Source organism: Salvelinus alpinus, chromosome 18 (genome assembly GCF_045679555.1).
Source record: "Salvelinus alpinus chromosome 18, SLU_Salpinus.1, whole genome shotgun sequence".
NCBI lineage: Eukaryota > Metazoa > Chordata > Actinopteri > Salmoniformes > Salmonidae > Salvelinus > Salvelinus alpinus.
Genome location: NC_092103.1, coordinates 35348755 through 35372034, shown reverse-complemented (window position 1 = coordinate 35372034; position 23280 = coordinate 35348755). Strand labels below are relative to the sequence as shown.

The following is a 23280-nucleotide window of genomic DNA, read 5'->3' as shown; positions in this document are numbered from 1 at the left end:
GATGCTCTAGATGGTGCAGCTTTAGAAGTTTTTAAGGATCCGAAGGCCCATGCCAAATCTTTTCAGCCTCCTGAGGGAGAAGATGCGCTGTCGTGCCCTCTTCATGACTGTGCGGGTGTGTGGACCATATTAAGTCCTTAGTGATGTGGACGCCAAGGAACTTGAAGCTCTCAACCCGCTCCACTACAGCCCTGTCGATGTGGATAGGGACGTGCTCTCCCCTCTTTGTCCTGTAGTCAACTATTACATTTACATTTAAGTCATTTAGCAGACGCTCTTATCCAGAGCGACTTACAAATTGGAAAGTTCATACATATTCATCCTGGTCCCCCCGTGGGGAATGAACCCACAACCCTGGCGTTGCAAGCGCCATGCTCTACCAACTATCAGCTCCTTTGTCTTACTGACGTTGAGGGAGAGGTTGTTGTCTTTGCGCCACACTGCCAAGCAGTGGAGGATCCTCAGAGGAGGAAGGGGAGGACCATCTTCCTCAGTGAATTTCCTTTAAAATATATATATATACTAAATATAGTCACGTCACCAAATAATTGATTAAAACACACTGTTTTGCAATGAAGGTCTATAGTAGCCTCATCGGCACTCTTTAGGGTAGCACCATGGTGTAGCCGCTAGCTATCTTCTGTCCTCCTCTGGGTACATTGACTTCAATACAAAAACCTAGGAGGCTCATGGTTCTCACCCCGTTCTATAGACTTACACAGTAATTATAACAATTTCTGGAAGACATCCTCCAACCTATCAGAGCTCTTGCAGCATGAACTGACATGTTGTCCACCAAATCAAAGGATCAAAGAATGAATTTAGTACTGAAAGCATAAGCTACAACTAAATAGCACTGCAGTACATACAATCTGGTGAGTAGTTGACAAAAAGAGAGAGAAAGACAATAGTTGAACAGTTTTGAACAAATAATTTCTTCCATATTAAGGAGAAGCAAGAGAGACCTAGCTATATTTCGTCTTATATATTTTTTCACTTTCACTTACTTAGCTAGCATTGAATGCAGCTAACTAATTTAGCCTACTCAAACAACCAGCTCAAACCGAGATGGATTCTATGTTAAGTAGCTGGCTATGGCTATCCAATAATTTATTGCCACGGGGGCCCGCTGGAATAACAGCTAAACTGCTTGCTGCTGACTGTACACTGTACTGCATGATTGTAGCAGGTCACAGACAGCTAAATGTTTTGTGCACTGAAGTCCACAAGCGAAGGGAAAAGGTGAGAGGAGGAGAGTGGGTAGAAAGATGCAAGAAGGAATTATATATATGAGCTGTTTGTGTATTCTATGAAAGTGAACTGTGTTTGCGTGTGATCAGGGGTGTATTCATTGCAACTGTTGGACTAATGATTACACTCTAGATCAGCTATATGCAGGCAAGAGTGTGCAAGGCAGACTTTGATAACTCAAAATTATCTCGACCTGTGCACCTACGTTGCAATCCTTAATTCATAGGCTAGGTTGTAGCAACCTCATGATGGGTACAGGGAAGATGTGAGCATCATGGAGTAGCCTAGCCATATCAATGTTACATTGAGCTGGGTGAATGTAATATGAATGACAGTCATCCAATATGCTGGAATAGAAATAAGGACATGTTCATAAAAACATTTATTTATTTTTTAAACCTCCCTCATCTTAAACGGCACCGACCCCCACTGCTGCCTGTAGGCCATCTCACCGCCATCGGTGATCAGGCCTACCACCATTGTGTCATCAACAAACTTTATGATGGTGTTGGAGTCGTGCATGGCCACAGTCGTGAGTGAACAGGGAGTACAAGAGAGGACTAAGCACACACCCCTGAGGGGCCCCCACATGTTGAGGGTCAGTGTGTCAGAGGTGTTGTTGCCTACAGATGTAGCTATAATGCTGTGGCTACCATGGCTACCATGTAAGAACAGAGATGTCCCTGAAAAACCACAAACGCACGCAAAGGCACGCATGCACACACACAAACTCACACGTGACTCGTTTCAGGAAACTAGGCGTATGTCGCACGTCACTACTTCACTGGAGAGGCACAAGAGAGGCATTTTTATCAAAGTCTTCTGATGACAGTGGTGGGAAGAAACGGCGATCAACAGTGTTGTTGTCATGGGAGAAGTTGACCGAGTTTTGAAATCAGTGGAATGCCCAGTGGAAGCAGAGTATGATAGCTACATTCTGGCTTTTGATTACAAATATGCAGAGGGAGTCGAAAAGAGAACACTGTTGTATAAAACACTTGTCTCTGGATTAGGTCTTCAAACTAAGGGCAACCATGGCATCTGAGACAGAGAGGGAGAAGCATTCATCCATGTTTGTAAGAGTTTAGCTACAGTTTCAGATATTATACATTTCTAATTTTGTCAGATAGTCGTTTTCATTAAAGTTAAAGTGTACTGTTAGCTAGCTAACGTTAGCTAGTTGGCTCACTAGCTAACATTACGTGTATGATCTGTGTAGTAATATTATTCATATTTTAGAAATCCATTTGCGTTGCTAGTTATAGCCTATTATTAGCTAGCTAGCTAACATTGAACCTAGTTGGTTAGCTTTAGCTACCTTAAGATTCATGCATGGTGGCTAGCTATGACAATCAGTTTGTATTGCTTTGCTGCGTTCAAAACAAGTGGGAACTTGGAACTGGGAACTTGGAAATCTCCGACTTCCGACTTGTGTGTTCAAGACAACTGGGAACTCAAAAAAAACTAGCTCCGAATCCCAAAATCTTTTTGAGCGGTCATCCAACTCGGAATTTCAACTCGTGAACTCGGGCCTCTTTCTAGAGCCCAGACTTTCTGACCTGAAGATCACTGATGTCATGATTTGACCTCATATTTTTCCATTTTCCCAGTTGTCTTGAAAGCACCATTAGGTTCATTGTTTAGCTAGCTACATGTCTAAACAAGACTCCACATCGCCAGATGATTACATGACCCATCAAGTTAGCCAGGTGTGTCTGGGGGTGATTACGTTAATCTATTGTATTGGGGGGGTTATAGCATTTCTTTCACATGACCCATCAATTTAGATGGGTCAAGTGTGTCTGGGTAAGAATCATCTAATAATTATAAAATAGTTATACAATATTTATCTGGACACTTTCTATTTTTGATATTGCTACTATGCAAATTTGTAAGTAACCATTTCACTGTACCGTTTACACCTTCTGTATCCTGTTCATGAGACAAATAAACTTTGATTTGATTTAATATTGTATGTTTATACAACATGACTTGCACCAAAGTCAGATGAAGATACAGGCCAAGGACTAGATTTTTTGCTACTACTTTCACCACTTTTAGTCTTGAAATATTTGGTTGTTTACTACACTACACTACCATGCTCACTCTGTTTAGCACATGGCCTCACGTGAATCCTTAATAAAGAGATGGGTGGGGCTAAAGCTTAAGAGGGTGTGAATAATGCTGAATGGGTGTAGACAAAGAAGAGCTCTCCAGTAGGTGTACTAAAACATTCAAGAGACATTTTCTCAAAAGTGGGGTTACAAGTTTAATAACTTTCAAAGTAGAATTACTTTCCCATTGTTCCTCAACTGCAGTGTATGATATATACAATTTTATAGCTCTGTTATTCTCTACTTTTATCCAGTGTAAAAAATACTATTTCAAATTTTGCTACATAGTACTGAATCGAGCCAGTCGTCACTTATGCTGTGGCTACAAGCCAAACCCTAACCAATATATACTGTATGAGTGTAATTGCCGATGGCACATACGTAGAGGCACATTATCAGAGTGTGTAGCAGCACATATGAATGGCTTCAATGTGTTATCCGGTTGGACCATCAGTGTGGCCCATAAAAATGGGATTCACTAAAGGAGCTTCTGCTATTTTTATAGCAGGAAGGTGAATTGAGATAAAGAATGTATTTTCAAATGATGTCCGAGTGCACTACATTGGCTCTGGGTGAAGTAGTGCACTATATGGGGAATAGGTAGGAAATGGAGTGATGAGTGAGGGAGAGCTGTACAATAGGTGTGACACTGACCTGTATATGGGGTCAGACATGATCAGCATCTTGCTCTCGTCCCAGGTCCACTCTTTCCTCTGTGGGCAAGGAAGTCAAGATGATGTTAACAATCAATCACAACAGTGGAGATTCAGAGTAGAGGTCTTCACGGATCCACCTGTACCCAAAATAATGTCACGGGTCTGGGTCAGACCTGATATGATCGTCACGGGTCTCGGGTATGTGTAATTTTAACTGAATTGTCCCTCGGGCATGTGTAATTTTAACTGAATTGTCCCTCGGGTATGTGTAATTTTAACTGAATTGTCCCTCGGGCATGTGTAATTTTAACTGAATTGTCCCTCGGGCATGTGTAATTTTAACTGAATTGTCCCTCGGGCATGTGTAATTTTAACTGAATTGTCCCTCGGGTATGTGTAATTTTAACTGAATTGTCCCTCGGGCATGTGTAATTTTAACTGAATTGTCCCTCGGGCATGTGTAATTTTAACTGAATTGTCCCTCGGGCATGTGTAATTTTAACTGAATTGTCCCTCGGGCATGTGTAATTTTAACTGAATTGTCCCTCGGGCATGTGTAATTTTAACTGAATTGTCCCTCGGGTATGTGTAATTTTAACTGAATTGTCCCTCGGGTATGTGTAATTTTAACTGAATTGTCCCTCGGGTATGTGTAATTTGAACTGAATTGTCCCTCGGGCATGTGTAATTTTAACTGAATTGTCCCTCGGGTATGTGTAATTTTAACTGAATTGTCCCTCGGGCATGTGTAATTTTAACTGAATTGTCCCTCGGGCATGTGTAATTTTAACTGAATTGTCCCTCGGGTATGTGTAATTTTAACTGAATTGTCCCTCGGGTATGTGTAATTTTAACTGAATTGTCCCTCGGGTATGTGTAATTTGAACTGAATTGTCCCTCGGGCATGTGTAATTTTAACTGACTTGTCCCTCGGGTATGTGTAATTTTAACTGAATTGTCCCTCGGGCATGTGTAATTTTAACTGAATTGTCCCTCGGGCATGTGTAATTTTAACTGAATTGTCCCTCGGGCATGTGTAATTTTAACTGAATTGTCCCTCGGGTATGTGTAATTTTAACTGAATTGTCCTTCGGGTATGTGTAATTTTAACTGAATTGTCCCTCGGGCATGTGTAATTTTAACTGAATTGTCCCTCGGGCATGTGTAATTTTAACTGAATTGTCCCTCGGGTATGTATAATTTTAATTGAATTGTCCCTCTGGTATGTGTAATTTTAACTGAATTGTCCCTCGGGCATGTGTAATTTTAACTGAATTGTCCCTCGGGCATGTGTAATTTTAACTGAATTGTCCCTCGGGCATGTGTAATTTTAACTGAATTGTCCCTCGGGCATGTGTAATTTTAACTGAATTGTCCCTCGGGTATGTGTAATTTTAACTGAATTGTCCCTCGGGCATGTGTAATTTTAACTGAATTGTCCCTCGGGCATGTGTAATTTTAACTGAATTGTCCCTCGGGTATGTATAATTTTAATTGAATTGTCCCTCTGGTATGTGTAATTTTAACTGAATTGTCCCTCGGGCATGTGTAATTTTAACTGAATTGTCCCTCGGGCATGTGTAATTTTAACTGAATTGTCCCTCGGGTATGTGTAATTTTAACTGAATTGTCCCTCGGGTATGTGTAATTTTAACTGAATTGTCCCTCGGGTATGTGTAATTTTAACTGAATTGTCCCTCGGGCATGTGTAATTTTAACTGAATTGTCCCTCGGGCATGTGTAATTTTAACTGAATTGTCCCTCGGGCATGTGTAATTTTAACTGAATTGTCCCTCGGGTATGTGTAATTTTAACTGAATTGTCCCTCGGGCATGTGTAATTTTAACTGAATTGTCCCTCGGGCATGTGTAATTTTAACTGAATTGTCCCTCGGGCATGTGTAATTTTAACTGAATTGTCCCTCGGGCATGTGTAATTTTAACTGAATTGTCCCTCGGGCATGTGTAATTTTAACTGAATTGTCCCTCGGGCATGTGTAATTTTAACTGAATTGTCCCTCGGGTATGTGTAATTTTAACTGAATTGTCCCTCGGGTATGTGTAATTTTAACTGAATTGTCCCTCGGGCATGTGTAATTTTAACTGAATTGTCCCTCGGGCATGTGTAATTTTAACTGAATTGTCCCTCGGGCATGTGTAATTTTAATTGAATTGTCCCTCTGGTATGTGTAATTTTAACTGAATTGTCCCTCGGGCATGTGTAATTTTAACTGAATTGTCCCTCGGGCATGTGTAATTTTAACTGAATTGTCCCTCGGGTATGTGTAATTTTAACTGAATTGTCCCTCGGGTATGTGTAATTTTAACTGAATTGTCCCTCGGGTATGTGTAATTTTAACTGAATTGTCCCTCGGGCATGTGTAATTTTAACTGAATTGTCCCTCGGGCATGTGTAATTTTAACTGAATTGTCCCTCGGGTATGTGTAATTTTAACTGAATTGTCCCTCGGGCATGTGTAATTTTAACTGAATTGTCCCTCGGGCATGTGTAATTTTAACTGAATTGTCCCTCGGGCATGTGTAATTTTAACTGAATTGTCCCTCGGGTATGTGTAATTTTAACTGAATTGTCCCTCGGGCATGTGTAATTTTAACTGAATTGTCCCTCGGGCATGTGTAATTTTAACTGAATTGTCCCTCGGGCATGTGTAATTTTAACTGAATTGTCCCTCGGGTATGTATAATTTTAATTGAATTGTCCCTCTGGTATGTGTAATTTTAACTGAATTGTCCCTCGGGCATGTGTAATTTTAACTGAATTGTCCCTCGGGCATGTGTAATTTTAACTGAATTGTCCCTCGGGCATGTGTAATTTTAACTGAATTGTCCCTCGGGCATGTGTAATTTTAACTGAATTGTCCCTCGGGTATGTGTAATTTTAACTGAATTGTCCCTCGGGCATGTGTAATTTTAACTGAATTGTCCCTCGGGCATGTGTAATTTTAACTGAATTGTCCCTCGGGTATGTATAATTTTAATTGAATTGTCCCTCTGGTATGTGTAATTTTAACTGAATTGTCCCTCGGGCATGTGTAATTTTAACTGAATTGTCCCTCGGGCATGTGTAATTTTAACTGAATTGTCCCTCGGGTATGTGTAATTTTAACTGAATTGTCCCTCGGGTATGTGTAATTTTAACTGAATTGTCCCTCGGGTATGTGTAATTTTAACTGAATTGTCCCTCGGGCATGTGTAATTTTAACTGAATTGTCCCTCGGGCATGTGTAATTTTAACTGAATTGTCCCTCGGGCATGTGTAATTTTAACTGAATTGTCCCTCGGGTATGTATAATTTTAATTGAATTGTCCCTCTGGTATGTGTAATTTTAACTGAATTGTCCCTCGGGCATGTGTAATTTTAACTGAATTGTCCCTCGGGCATGTGTAATTTTAACTGAATTGTCCCTCGGGTATGTGTAATTTTAACTGAATTGTCCCTCGGGTATGTGTAATTTTAACTGAATTGTCCCTCGGGTATGTGTAATTTTAACTGAATTGTCCCTCGGGCATGTGTAATTTTAACTGAATTGTCCCTCGGGTATGTGTAATTTTAACTGAATTGTCCCTCGGGTATGTGTAATTTTAACTGAATTGTCCCTCGGGCATGTGTAATTTTAACTGAATTGTCCCTCGGGCATGTGTAATTTTAACTGAATTGTCCCTCGGGTATGTATAATTTTAATTGAATTGTCCCTCTGGTATGTGTAATTTTAACTGAATTGTCCCTCGGGCATGTGTAATTTTAACTGAATTGTCCCTCGGGCATGTGTAATTTTAACTGAATTGTCCCTCGGGCATGTGTAATTTTAACTGAATTGTCCCTCGGGCATGTGTAATTTTAACTGAATTGTCCCTCGGGTATGTGTAATTTTAACTGAATTGTCCCTCGGGCATGTGTAATTTTAACTGAATTGTCCCTCGGGCATGTGTAATTTTAACTGAATTGTCCCTCGGGTATGTGTAATTTTAACTGAATTGTCCCTCGGGCATGTGTAATTTTAACTGAATTGTCCCTCGGGTATGTGTAATTTTAACTGAATTGTCCCTCGGGTATGTGTAATTTTAACTGAATTGTCCCTCGGGTATGTGTAATTTTAACTGAATTGTCCCTCGGGTATGTGTAATTTTAACTGAATTGTCCCTCGGGCATGTGTAATTTTAACTGAATTGTCCCTCGGGCATGTGTAATTTTAACTGAATTGTCCCTCGGGCATGTGTAATTTTAACTGAATTGTCCCTCGGGTATGTATAATTTTAATTGAATTGTCCCTCTGGTATGTGTAATTTTAACTGAATTGTCCCTCGGGCATGTGTAATTTTAACTGAATTGTCCCTCGGGCATGTGTAATTTTAACTGAATTGTCCCTCGGGTATGTGTAATTTTAACTGAATTGTCCCTCGGGTATGTGTAATTTTAACTGAATTGTCCCTCGGGTATGTGTAATTTTAACTGAATTGTCCCTCGGGCATGTGTAATTTTAACTGAATTGTCCCTCGGGCATGTGTAATTTTAACTGAATTGTCCCTCGGGCATGTGTAATTTTAACTGAATTGTCCCTCGGGTATGTGTAATTTTAACTGAATTGTCCCTCGGGCATGTGTAATTTTAACTGAATTGTCCCTCGGGCATGTGTAATTTTAACTGAATTGTCCCTCGGGCATGTGTAATTTTAACTGAATTGTCCCTCGGGCATGTGTAATTTTAACTGAATTGTCCCTCGGGCATGTGTAATTTTAACTGAATTGTCCCTCGGGCATGTGTAATTTTAACTGAATTGTCCCTCGGGTATGTGTAATTTTAACTGAATTGTCCCTCGGGTATGTGTAATTTTAACTGAATTGTCCCTCGGGCATGTGTAATTTTAACTGAATTGTCCCTCGGGCATGTGTAATTTTAACTGAATTGTCCCTCGGGCATGTATAATTTTAATTGAATTGTCCCTCTGGTATGTGTAATTTTAACTGAATTGTCCCTCGGGCATGTGCAATTTTAACTGAATTGTCCCTCGGGCATGTGTAATTTTAACTGAATTGTCCCTCGGGTATGTGTAATTTTAACTGAATTGTCCCTCGGGTATGTGTAATTTTAACTGAATTGTCCCTCGGGTATGTGTAATTTTAACTGAATTGTCCCTCGGGCATGTGTAATTTTAACTGAATTGTCCCTCGGGTATGTGTAATTTTAACTGAATTGTCCCTCGGGCATGTGTAATTTTAACTGAATTGTCCCTCGGGCATGTGTAATTTTAACTGAATTGTCCCTCGGGCATGTGTAATTTTAACTGAATTGTCCCTCGGGTATGTGTAATTTTAACTGAATTGTCCCTCGGGTATGTGTAATTTTAACTGAATTGTCCCTCGGGCATGTGTAATTTTAACTGAATTGTCCCTCGGGCATGTGTAATTTTAACTGAATTGTCCCTCGGGCATGTGTAATTTTAACTGAATTGTCCCTCGGGTATGTGTAATTTTAACTGAATTGTCCCTCGGGCATGTGTAATTTTAACTGAATTGTCCCTCGGGCATGTGTAATTTTAACTGAATTGTCCCTCGGGCATGTGTAATTTTAACTGAATTGTCCCTCGGGCATGTGTAATTTTAACTGAATTGTCCCTCGGGCATGTGTAATTTTAACTGAATTGTCCCTCGGGTATGTGTAATTTTAACTGAATTGTCCCTCGGGTATGTGTAATTTTAACTGAATTGTCCCTCGGGTATGTGTAATTTGAACTGAATTGTCCCTCGGGCATGTGTAATTTTAACTGAATTGTCCCTCGGGTATGTGTAATTTTAACTGAATTGTCCCTCGGGCATGTGTAATTTTAACTGAATTGTCCCTCGGGCATGTGTAATTTTAACTGAATTGTCCCTCGGGTATGTGTAATTTTAACTGAATTGTCCCTCGGGTATGTGTAATTTTAACTGAATTGTCCCTCGGGTATGTGTAATTTGAACTGAATTGTCCCTCGGGCATGTGTAATTTTAACTGAATTGTCCCTCGGGTATGTGTAATTTTAACTGAATTGTCCCTCGGGCATGTGTAATTTTAACTGAATTGTCCCTCGGGCATGTGTAATTTTAACTGAATTGTCCCTCGGGCATGTGTAATTTTAACTGAATTGTCCCTCGGGTATGTGTAATTTTAACTGAATTGTCCTTCGGGTATGTGTAATTTTAACTGAATTGTCCCTCGGGTATGTGTAATTTTAACTGAATTGTCCTTCGGGTATGTGTAATTTTAACTGAATTGTCCCTCGGGTATGTGTAATTTGAACTGAATTGTCCCTCGGGCATGTGTAATTTTAACTGAATTGTCCCTCGGGCATGTGTAATTTTAACTGAATTGTCCCTCGGGCATGTGTAATTTTAACTGAATTGTCCCTCGGGCATGTGTAATTTTAACTGAATTGTCCCTCGGGTATGTGTAATTTTAACTGAATTGTCCCTCGGGTATGTGTAATTTTAACTGAATTGTCCCTCGGGTATGTGTAATTTGAACTGAATTGTCCCTCGGGCATGTGTAATTTTAACTGAATTGTCCCTCGGGTATGTGTAATTTTAACTGAATTGTCCCTCGGGCATGTGTAATTTTAACTGAATTGTCCCTCGGGCATGTGTAATTTTAACTGAATTGTCCCTCGGGTATGTGTAATTTTAACTGAATTGTCCCTCGGGTATGTGTAATTTTAACTGAATTGTCCCTCGGGTATGTGTAATTTGAACTGAATTGTCCCTCGGGCATGTGTAATTTTAACTGAATTGTCCCTCGGGTATGTGTAATTTTAACTGAATTGTCCCTCGGGCATGTGTAATTTTAACTGAATTGTCCCTCGGGCATGTGTAATTTTAACTGAATTGTCCCTCGGGCATGTGTAATTTTAACTGAATTGTCCCTCGGGTATGTGTAATTTTAACTGAATTGTCCTTCGGGTATGTGTAATTTTAACTGAATTGTCCCTCGGGTATGTGTAATTTTAACTGAATTGTCCTTCGGGTATGTGTAATTTTAACTGAATTGTCCCTCGGGTATGTGTAATTTGAACTGAATTGTCCCTCGGGCATGTGTAATTTTAACTGAATTGTCCCTCGGGTATGTGTAATTTTAACTGAATTGTCCCTCGGGCATGTGTAATTTTAACTGAATTGTCCCTCGGGCATGTGTAATTTTAACTGAATTGTCCCTCGGGTATGTGTAATTTTAACTGAATTGTCCCTCGGGTATGTGTAATTTTAACTGAATTGTCCCTCGGGTATGTGTAATTTGAACTGAATTGTCCCTCGGGCATGTGTAATTTTAACTGAATTGTCCCTCGGGTATGTGTAATTTTAACTGAATTGTCCCTCGGGCATGTGTAATTTTAACTGAATTGTCCCTCGGGCATGTGTAATTTTAACTGAATTGTCCCTCGGGCATGTGTAATTTTAACTGAATTGTCCCTCGGGTATGTGTAATTTTAACTGAATTGTCCTTCGGGTATGTGTAATTTTAACTGAATTGTCCCTCGGGCATGTGTAATTTTAACTGAATTGTCCCTCGGGCATGTGTAATTTTAACTGAATTGTCCCTCGGGTATGTATAATTTTAATTGAATTGTCCCTCTGGTATGTGTAATTTTAACTGAATTGTCCCTCGGGCATGTGTAATTTTAACTGAATTGTCCCTCGGGCATGTGTAATTTTAACTGAATTGTCCCTCGGGCATGTGTAATTTTAACTGAATTGTCCCTCGGGCATGTGTAATTTTAACTGAATTGTCCCTCGGGTATGTGTAATTTTAACTGAATTGTCCCTCGGGCATGTGTAATTTTAACTGAATTGTCCCTCGGGCATGTGTAATTTTAACTGAATTGTCCCTCGGGTATGTATAATTTTAATTGAATTGTCCCTCTGGTATGTGTAATTTTAACTGAATTGTCCCTCGGGCATGTGTAATTTTAACTGAATTGTCCCTCGGGCATGTGTAATTTTAACTGAATTGTCCCTCGGGTATGTGTAATTTTAACTGAATTGTCCCTCGGGTATGTGTAATTTTAACTGAATTGTCCCTCGGGTATGTGTAATTTTAACTGAATTGTCCCTCGGGCATGTGTAATTTTAACTGAATTGTCCCTCGGGCATGTGTAATTTTAACTGAATTGTCCCTCGGGCATGTGTAATTTTAACTGAATTGTCCCTCGGGTATGTGTAATTTTAACTGAATTGTCCCTCGGGCATGTGTAATTTTAACTGAATTGTCCCTCGGGCATGTGTAATTTTAACTGAATTGTCCCTCGGGCATGTGTAATTTTAACTGAATTGTCCCTCGGGCATGTGTAATTTTAACTGAATTGTCCCTCGGGCATGTGTAATTTTAACTGAATTGTCCCTCGGGCATGTGTAATTTTAACTGAATTGTCCCTCGGGTATGTGTAATTTTAACTGAATTGTCCCTCGGGTATGTGTAATTTTAACTGAATTGTCCCTCGGGCATGTGTAATTTTAACTGAATTGTCCCTCGGGCATGTGTAATTTTAACTGAATTGTCCCTCGGGCATGTGTAATTTTAATTGAATTGTCCCTCTGGTATGTGTAATTTTAACTGAATTGTCCCTCTGGTATGTGTAATTTTAACTGAATTGTCCCTCGGGCATGTGTAATTTTAACTGAATTGTCCCTCGGGCATGTGTAATTTTAACTGAATTGTCCCTCGGGTATGTGTAATTTTAACTGAATTGTCCCTCGGGTATGTGTAATTTTAACTGAATTGTCCCTCGGGTATGTGTAATTTTAACTGAATTGTCCCTCGGGCATGTGTAATTTTAACTGAATTGTCCCTCGGGCATGTGTAATTTTAACTGAATTGTCCCTCGGGTATGTGTAATTTTAACTGAATTGTCCCTCGGGCATGTGTAATTTTAACTGAATTGTCCCTCGGGCATGTGTAATTTTAACTGAATTGTCCCTCGGGCATGTGTAATTTTAACTGAATTGTCCCTCGGGTATGTGTAATTTTAACTGAATTGTCCCTCGGGCATGTGTAATTTTAACTGAATTGTCCCTCGGGCATGTGTAATTTTAACTGAATTGTCCCTCGGGCATGTGTAATTTTAACTGAATTGTCCCTCGGGTATGTATAATTTTAATTGAATTGTCCCTCTGGTATGTGTAATTTTAACTGAATTGTCCCTCGGGCATGTGTAATTTTAACTGAATTGTCCCTCGGGCATGTGTAATTTTAACTGAATTGTCCCTCGGGCATGTGTAATTTTAACTGAATTGTCCCTCGGGCATGTGTAATTTTAACTGAATTGTCCCTCGGGTATGTGTAATTTTAACTGAATTGTCCCTCGGGCATGTGTAATTTTAACTGAATTGTCCCTCGGGCATGTGTAATTTTAACTGAATTGTCCCTCGGGTATGTATAATTTTAATTGAATTGTCCCTCTGGTATGTGTAATTTTAACTGAATTGTCCCTCGGGCATGTGTAATTTTAACTGAATTGTCCCTCGGGCATGTGTAATTTTAACTGAATTGTCCCTCGGGTATGTGTAATTTTAACTGAATTGTCCCTCGGGTATGTGTAATTTTAACTGAATTGTCCCTCGGGTATGTGTAATTTTAACTGAATTGTCCCTCGGGCATGTGTAATTTTAACTGAATTGTCCCTCGGGCATGTGTAATTTTAACTGAATTGTCCCTCGGGCATGTGTAATTTTAACTGAATTGTCCCTCGGGTATGTATAATTTTAATTGAATTGTCCCTCTGGTATGTGTAATTTTAACTGAATTGTCCCTCGGGCATGTGTAATTTTAACTGAATTGTCCCTCGGGCATGTGTAATTTTAACTGAATTGTCCCTCGGGTATGTGTAATTTTAACTGAATTGTCCCTCGGGTATGTGTAATTTTAACTGAATTGTCCCTCGGGTATGTGTAATTTTAACTGAATTGTCCCTCGGGCATGTGTAATTTTAACTGAATTGTCCCTCGGGTATGTGTAATTTTAACTGAATTGTCCCTCGGGTATGTGTAATTTTAACTGAATTGTCCCTCGGGCATGTGTAATTTTAACTGAATTGTCCCTCGGGCATGTGTAATTTTAACTGAATTGTCCCTCGGGTATGTATAATTTTAATTGAATTGTCCCTCTGGTATGTGTAATTTTAACTGAATTGTCCCTCGGGCATGTGTAATTTTAACTGAATTGTCCCTCGGGCATGTGTAATTTTAACTGAATTGTCCCTCGGGCATGTGTAATTTTAACTGAATTGTCCCTCGGGCATGTGTAATTTTAACTGAATTGTCCCTCGGGTATGTGTAATTTTAACTGAATTGTCCCTCGGGCATGTGTAATTTTAACTGAATTGTCCCTCGGGCATGTGTAATTTTAACTGAATTGTCCCTCGGGTATGTGTAATTTTAACTGAATTGTCCCTCGGGCATGTGTAATTTTAACTGAATTGTCCCTCGGGTATGTGTAATTTTAACTGAATTGTCCCTCGGGTATGTGTAATTTTAACTGAATTGTCCCTCGGGTATGTGTAATTTTAACTGAATTGTCCCTCGGGTATGTGTAATTTTAACTGAATTGTCCCTCGGGCATGTGTAATTTTAACTGAATTGTCCCTCGGGCATGTGTAATTTTAACTGAATTGTCCCTCGGGCATGTGTAATTTTAACTGAATTGTCCCTCGGGTATGTATAATTTTAATTGAATTGTCCCTCTGGTATGTGTAATTTTAACTGAATTGTCCCTCGGGCATGTGTAATTTTAACTGAATTGTCCCTCGGGCATGTGTAATTTTAACTGAATTGTCCCTCGGGTATGTGTAATTTTAACTGAATTGTCCCTCGGGTATGTGTAATTTTAACTGAATTGTCCCTCGGGTATGTGTAATTTTAACTGAATTGTCCCTCGGGCATGTGTAATTTTAACTGAATTGTCCCTCGGGCATGTGTAATTTTAACTGAATTGTCCCTCGGGCATGTGTAATTTTAACTGAATTGTCCCTCGGGTATGTGTAATTTTAACTGAATTGTCCCTCGGGCATGTGTAATTTTAACTGAATTGTCCCTCGGGCATGTGTAATTTTAACTGAATTGTCCCTCGGGCATGTGTAATTTTAACTGAATTGTCCCTCGGGCATGTGTAATTTTAACTGAATTGTCCCTCGGGCATGTGTAATTTTAACTGAATTGTCCCTCGGGCATGTGTAATTTTAACTGAATTGTCCCTCGGGTATGTGTAATTTTAACTGAATTGTCCCTCGGGTATGTGTAATTTTAACTGAATTGTCCCTCGGGCATGTGTAATTTTAACTGAATTGTCCCTCGGGCATGTGTAATTTTAACTGAATTGTCCCTCGGGCATGTATAATTTTAATTGAATTGTCCCTCTGGTATGTGTAATTTTAACTGAATTGTCCCTCGGGCATGTGTAATTTTAACTGAATTGTCCCTCGGGCATGTGTAATTTTAACTGAATTGTCCCTCGGGTATGTGTAATTTTAACTGAATTGTCCCTCGGGTATGTGTAATTTTAACTGAATTGTCCCTCGGGTATGTGTAATTTTAACTGAATTGTCCCTCGGGCATGTGTAATTTTAACTGAATTGTCCCTCGGGTATGTGTAATTTTAACTGAATTGTCCCTCGGGCATGTGTAATTTTAACTGAATTGTCCCTCGGGCATGTGTAATTTTAACTGAATTGTCCCTCGGGCATGTGTAATTTTAACTGAATTGTCCCTCGGGTATGTGTAATTTTAACTGAATTGTCCCTCGGGTATGTGTAATTTTAACTGAATTGTCCCTCGGGCATGTGTAATTTTAACTGAATTGTCCCTCGGGCATGTGTAATTTTAACTGAATTGTCCCTCGGGTATGTATAATTTTAATTGAATTGTCCCTCTGGTATGTGTAATTTTAACTGAATTGTCCCTCGGGCATGTGTAATTTTAACTGAATTGTCCCTCGGGCATGTGTAATTTTAACTGAATTGTCCCTCGGGCATGTGTAATTTTAACTGAATTGTCCCTCGGGTATGTGTAATTTTAACTGAATTGTCCCTCGGGCATGTGTAATTTTAACTGAATTGTCCCTCGGGCATGTGTAATTTTAACTGAATTGTCCCTCGGGCATGTATAATTTTAATTGAATTGTCCCTCTGGTATGTGTAATTTTAACTGAATTGTCCCTCGGGCATGTGTAATTTTAACTGAATTGTCCCTCGGGCATGTGTAATTTTAACTGAATTGTCCCTCGGGTATGTGTAATTTTAACTGAATTGTCCCTCGGGTATGTGTAATTTTAACTGAATTGTCCCTCGGGTATGTGTAATTTTAACTGAATTGTCCCTCGGGCATGTGTAATTTTAACTGAATTGTCCCTCGGGCATGTGTAATTTTAACTGAATTGTCCCTCGGGCATGTGTAATTTTAACTGAATTGTCCCTCGGGTATGTGTAATTTTAACTGAATTGTCCCTCGGGCATGTGTAATTTTAACTGAATTGTCCCTCGGGTATGTGTAATTTTAACTGAATTGTCCCTCGGGTATGTGTAATTTTAACTGAATTGTCCCTCGGGTATGTGTAATTTTAACTGAATTGTCCCTCGGGCATGTGTAATTTTAACTGAATTGTGCGGGAGTGCCCCGTACAAATCCGAACACGACTACTGCAGTAGAGAGAGAGTTGAGCGTGGAGCGTTTAGCTTGTTGTTGGCCAATCATAATTCATCAAAGCGGCAATAGGCTACAGTCATAGAGCCAGTTAGGATATATCTAATCAATGGAAGATGGAATTAAAATGACGGAATTAAAAGTTAAAAGAGAAGGATAGGCTACAACGACCAACAACTACTTAATATTCTGAATGGAGTTGTTGTTATTTGTAACTGTAGGATGAGAAAGTGCATGCACTGCAGCCTCAATAAGCCTAGCTAGCTAATGTTAGCTAGCTTGACTAGCTTCTCCTGGTTTGATTCAGTCAAGACAGGTACTACGTAATCATATTTGATGATAAATAACCTAGCTATGAAAGTGAATAGTTTCCTATAGCGCGAGTCGGCTTCGTTGGTTGCTGTCTCTCACCCCTCCCCCTTTGTTGTTGTTTCACTCACTCACAGTACGGCCCCTCCCCTGGCTGCTAGAGCAGCATCACCACCTCTCTCTCCCTCCTCTCACGATTTATCAGCTCTGGTTAATAAAGTAGCTTAAAAAATACATTTTCTGTTGCTTTCCTCACTCGGATCAGACCAAGTCTGGATCTGACCACGTCTATACGGAACAGGTCTAGTACTCCCAGGGTCCGTTCAGAACGGGTCTCTATTGAACATAGAGAACATTTTATTTATGCATATTGGGTCCGGGTGGGAAAGCCCCAGGTCCATTTCGAAACAGGTCCAACGTTTTGGACCCGTGACGACCTCGAAAGATAACATGAAGTCTAAATGTAATATTTTACGACAGACAAGAACACAACATTTACAAGACAGAAGAATCCCATGGATTTGTTGATATAACAATTTTACTCCCCTCATAATGACATTGACATAAGCCATCTCTGATTTGTCCCTTCATAATGACATCATCATAACAATGCTCTCTGATTGGTCTTTCGTAATGACATCATCATAATGACATCACCATAACCCTGCTCTCTGATTGGTCCTTTCATAATGACATCATCATAATCCTATAATTTGATTTGTGTCTTCATAATGACAGCATCATAAACCTACTCTTTGATTGGTCCCTTTGTAATGACATCATCCCAACCCTACTCTTTGATTGGCCTCTTCATAATGACATCATCATAACCCTGCTTTCTTATTGGCCCAGCCTTACCTTCTGTTTCTTCCGGAGGACCACCTTGACTCCGTCCACAGACACGATGATGCTTACTTTTTTCTTCTTGATGTTCTTGGCCTTGAACTCATACTGGAAAACACAAACACATATAGGTCAATCACAGACCTCTATGGGAGTAGAGCAACAACAACTACAATCAACTATTTGTCACATACTGTAGGTGAAGGGCTCAACACATAGGTACTGAATGAGGTGAGAGATACCACTCTTACAGTGTAAAGTGCCTAGAGCACTTTACACTGCAGTATAGACAGTTTATTGATCCCCAGGGGAAGTTGCACACACACACACACACACACACACACACACACACACACACACACACACACACACACACACACACACACACACACACACACACACACACACACACACACACACACACACACACACACACACACACACACACACACACACACACCCTGCTGGCAAAGTGACAGAGTCTTAGAGGCTCCAACAGAGGAAGGCTGTCAGTGTTAGGAGATGATCCCTGCTACACACTAATATATTAGCTATCCTTTAATGGCTTGGCAGGCACATTAAGGAAAGAGGAAAGGACTTCCATAATTCATATCAGTAGCCAAACTAACAATCTACTCAGTGTTTGGTACTATTGACTACAAGGACTCAGGGAGACCATTGTGAAGCAGGGTTCCTTAATATGATCATCTATTTTAATATACACTTTCATCCAAAGCCACTTAAACAACTGTCAACAGTGACAGTGACACAGACATGTGGCCCGTCATGGCTCATGTGGGAATCAACCCCTTGGGTTTGTAGCAATGTGCTCTAACCCACTGAGCCATTGAAACTAGAGGTCGACCGATTAATCGGAATGGCCGATTAATTAGGGCCGATTTCAAGTTTTCATAACAATCGGAAATCGTTATTTTTGGACACCGATTTGGCCTTTTTTTTTTTTTGGCAAGTCAGTTAAGAACACGTTCTTATTTTCAATAACGGCCTAGGAACGGTGGGTTAGCTGCCTTGTTCAGGGGCAGAACGACAGATTTTTACCTTGTCAGCTCGGGGATTCAATCTTGCAACCTTACAGTTAACTAGTCCAATGCTCTAACCACCTGCCTCTCATTGCACTCCACGAGGAGCCTGCCTGTTACGCGAATGCAGTAAGAAACTCCCGAGATTAGGCTGGTGTAACCGATGTGAAATGGCTAGCTAGTTAGCGGGGTGCGCGCTAATAGCGTTTCAAACGCCACTCGCTCTGAGACTTGGAGTAGGTGTTCCCATTGCTCTGCACGGGTAACGTTGCTTCGAGGGTGGCTTTTGTCGATGCGCTCCTCGTTCGAGCCCAGGTAGGAGCGAAGAGAGGTACGGAAGCTATACTGTTACACTGGCAATACTAAAGTGCCTATAAGAACATCCAATAATCAAAGGTATATGGAATACAAATGGTATAGAGAGAAATAGTCCTATAAATACTATATTACTACAACCTAAAACCTCTTACCTTGGAATATTTAAGTCTCATGTTAAAAGGAACCACCAGCTTTCATATGTTCTCATGTTCTGAGCAAGTAACTTAAACGTTAGCTTTTTTACATGGCACATATTGCACTTTTACTTTCTTCTCCAACACTTTGTTTTTGCATTATTTAAACCAAATTGAACATGTTTCATTATTTATTTGAGGCTAAATTGATTTTTATTGATGTATTATATTAAGTTAAAATAAGTGTTAATTCAGTATTGTTGTAATTGTCATTATTACAAATACATTTTTAAAAAATCGGCCGATTAATCGGTATCGGATTTTTTGGGTCCTCCAATAATCGGTATCGCGTTGAAAAATCATAATCGGTCTACCTCTAATTGAAACCCCTATTGGGTTCCAGCTGAACCATGGTGAGAGAGGCTACCTACCACAGAGTGACCAGTTGAAACACGGTGACCAGTGGTCTAGCTGAACCATGGTGAGAGAGGCTACCTACCACACAGTGACCAGTTGAAACACGGTGACCAGTGGCCTAGCTGAACCATGGTGAGAGAGGCTACCTACCACACAGTGACCAGTGATCCAGTTGAAACACGGTGACCAGTGGTCTAGCTGAACCATGGTGAGAGAGGCTACCTACCACACAGTGACCAGTTGAAACACGGTGACCAGTTGAAACACGGTGACCAGTGGTCTAGCTGAACCATGGTGAGAGAGGCTACCTACCACACAGTGACCAGTTGAAACACGGTGACCAGTGGCCTAGCTGAACCATGGTGAGAGAGGCTACCTACCACACAGTGACCAGGTGAAACACGGTGACCAGTGGCCTAGCTGAACCATGGTGAGAGAGGCTACCTACCACACAGTGACCAGTGATCCAGTTGAAACACGGTGACCAGTGGTCTAGCTGAACCATGGTGAGAGAGGCTACCTACCACACAGTGACCAGTTGAAACACGGTGACCAGTTGAAACACGGTGACCAGTGGTCTAGCTGAACCATGGTGAGAGGCTACCTACCACACAGTGACCAGTGATCCAGTTGAAACACGGTGACCAGTGGCCTAGCTGAACCATGGTGAGAGAGGCTACCTAACACACAGTGACCAGTTGAAACACGGTGACCAGTTGAAACACGGTGACCAGTTGAAACACGGTGACCAGTGACCTAGCTGAACCATGGTGAGAGAGGCTACCTACCACACAGTGACCAGTTGAAACACGGTGACCAGTGGCCTAGCTGAACCATGGTGAGAGAGGCTACCTACCACACAGTGACCAGTTGAAACACGGTGACCAGTGGCCTAGCTGAACCATGGTGAGAGAGGCTACCTACCACACAGTGACCAGTTGAAACACGGTGACCAGTGGTCTAGCTGAACCATGGTGAGAGAGGCTACCTACCACACAGTGACCAGTTGAAACACGGTGACCAGTGGCCTAGCTGAACCATGGTGAGAGGCTACCTACCACACAGTGACCAGTTGAAACACGGTGACCAGTGGTCTAGCTGAACCATGGTGAGAGAGGCTACCTACCACACAGTGACCAGTTGAAACACGGTGACCAGTGGTCTAGCTGAACCATGGTGAGAGAGGCTACCTACCACACAGTGACCAGTTGAAACACGGTGACCAGTGGCCTAGCTGAACCATGGTGAGAGGCTACCTACCACACAGTGACCAGTGATCCAGTTGAAACACGGTGACCAGTGGTCTAGCTGAACCATGGTGAGAGAGGCTACCTACCACACAGTGACCAGTTGAAACACGGTGACCAGTTGAAACACGGTGACCAGTGGTCTAGCTGAACCATGGTGAGAGAGGCTACCTACCACACAGTGACCAGTTGAAACACGGTGACCAGTGGCCTAGCTGAACCATGGTGAGAGAGGCTACCTACCACACAGTGACCAGGTGAAACACGGTGACCAGTGGCCTAGCTGAACCATGGTGAGAGAGGCTACCTACCACACAGTGACCAGTGATCCAGTTGAAACACGGTGACCAGTGGTCTAGCTGAACCATGGTGAGAGAGGCTACCTACCACACAGTGACCAGTTGAAACACGGTGACCAGTTGAAACACGGTGACCAGTGGTCTAGCTGAACCATGGTGAGAGGCTACCTACCACACAGTGACCAGTGATCCAGTTGAAACACGGTGACCAGTGGCCTAGCTGAACCATGGTGAGAGAGGCTACCTAACACACAGTGACCAGTTGAAACACGGTGACCAGTTGAAACACGGTGACCAGTGACCTAGCTGAACCATGGTGAGAGAGGCTACCTACCACACAGTGACCAGTTGAAACACGGTGACCAGTGGCCTAGCTGAACCATGGTGAGAGAGGCTACCTACCACACAGTGACCAGTTGAAACACGGTGACCAGTGGCCTAGCTGAACCATGGTGAGAGAGGCTACCTACCACACAGTGACCAGTTGAAACACGGTGACCAGTGGTCTAGCTGAACCATGGTGAGAGAGGCTACCTACCACACAGTGACCAGTTGAAACACGGTGACCAGTGGCCTAGCTGAACCATGGTGAGAGGCTACCTACCACACAGTGACCAGTTGAAACACGGTGACCAGTGGTCTAGCTGAACCATGGTGAGAGAGGCTACCTACCACACAGTGACCAGTTGAAACACGGTGACCAGTGGTCTAGCTGAACCATGGTGAGAGAGGCTACCTACCACACAGTGACCAGGTGAGACACGGTGACCAGTGGCCTAGCTGAACCATGGTGAGAGAGGCTACCTACCACACAGTGACCAGTTGAAACACGGTGACCAGTGGCCTAGCTGAACCATGGTGAGAGAGGCTACCTACCACACAGTGACCAGTTGAAACACGGTGACCAGTGGTCTAGCTGAACCATGGTGAGAGAGGCTACCTACCACACAGTGACCAGTTGAAACACGGTGACCAGTGGCCTAGCTGAACCATGGTGAGAGAGGCTACCTACCACACAGTGACCAGGTGAAACACGGTGACCAGTGGTCTAGCTGAACCATGGTGAGAGAGGCTACCTACCACACAGTGACCAGTTGAAACACGGTGACCAGTGGCCTAGCTGAACCATGGTGAGAGAGGCTACCTACCACACAGTGACCAGGTGAAACACGGTGACCAGTGGTCTAGCTGAACCATGGTGAGAGAGGCTACCTACCACACAGTGACCAGTTGAAACACGGTGACCAGTGGCCTAGCTGAACCATGGTGAGAGAGGCTACCTACCACACAGTGACCAGTTGAAACACGGTGACCAGTGGCCTAGCTGAACCATGGTGAGAGAGGCTACCTACCACACAGTGACCAGTTGAAACACGGTGACCAGTGGCCTAGCTGAACCATGGTGAGAGAGGCTACCTACCACACAGTGACCAGTTGAAACACGGTAACCAGTGGCCTAGCTGAACCATGGTGAGAGAGGCTACCTACCACACAGTGACCAGTGATCCAGTTGAAACACGGTAACCAGTGGTCTAGCTGAACCATGGTGAGAGAGGCTACCTACCACACAGTGACCAGTCGAAACACGGTAACCAGTGGTCTAGCTGAACCATGGTGAGAGAGGCTACCTACCACACATTGACCAGTGATCCAGTTGAAACACGGTGACCAGTGGTCTAGCTGAACCATGGTGAGAGAGGCTACCTACCACAGAGTGACCAGTTGAAACACGGTGACCAGTTGAAACACGGTGACCAGTGGTCTAGCTGAACCATGGTGAGAGAGGCTACCTACCACACAGTGACCAGTTGAAACACGGTGACCAGTGGCCTAGCTGAACCATGGTGAGAGAGGCTACCTACCACACAGTGACCAGGTGAAACACGGTGACCAGTGGTCTAGCTGAACCATGGTGAGAGAGGCTACCTACCACACAGTGACCAGTTGAAACACGGTGACCAGTTGAAACACGGTG

At 42.0% G+C, this 23280-nt stretch overlaps 1 protein-coding gene across 2 annotated transcripts in view; it reads right to left on the bottom strand.

Moving 5' to 3' along the window:
- LOC139544245 (carboxyl-terminal PDZ ligand of neuronal nitric oxide synthase protein) overlaps positions 1-23280 on the bottom strand; it is a 220360-nt gene that overhangs the window by 114370 nt on the left and 82710 nt on the right. For both annotated transcript variants that reach the window (XM_071351157.1, XM_071351156.1), the window contains exons 3-4: positions 17866-17958; positions 4020-4078 (exon numbers count right to left, since the gene is read on the bottom strand). In XM_071351157.1, the coding sequence (XP_071207258.1) occupies positions 4020-4078; positions 17866-17958 (152 nt within the window). The remainder of the gene's footprint in view (positions 1-4019; positions 4079-17865; positions 17959-23280) is intronic.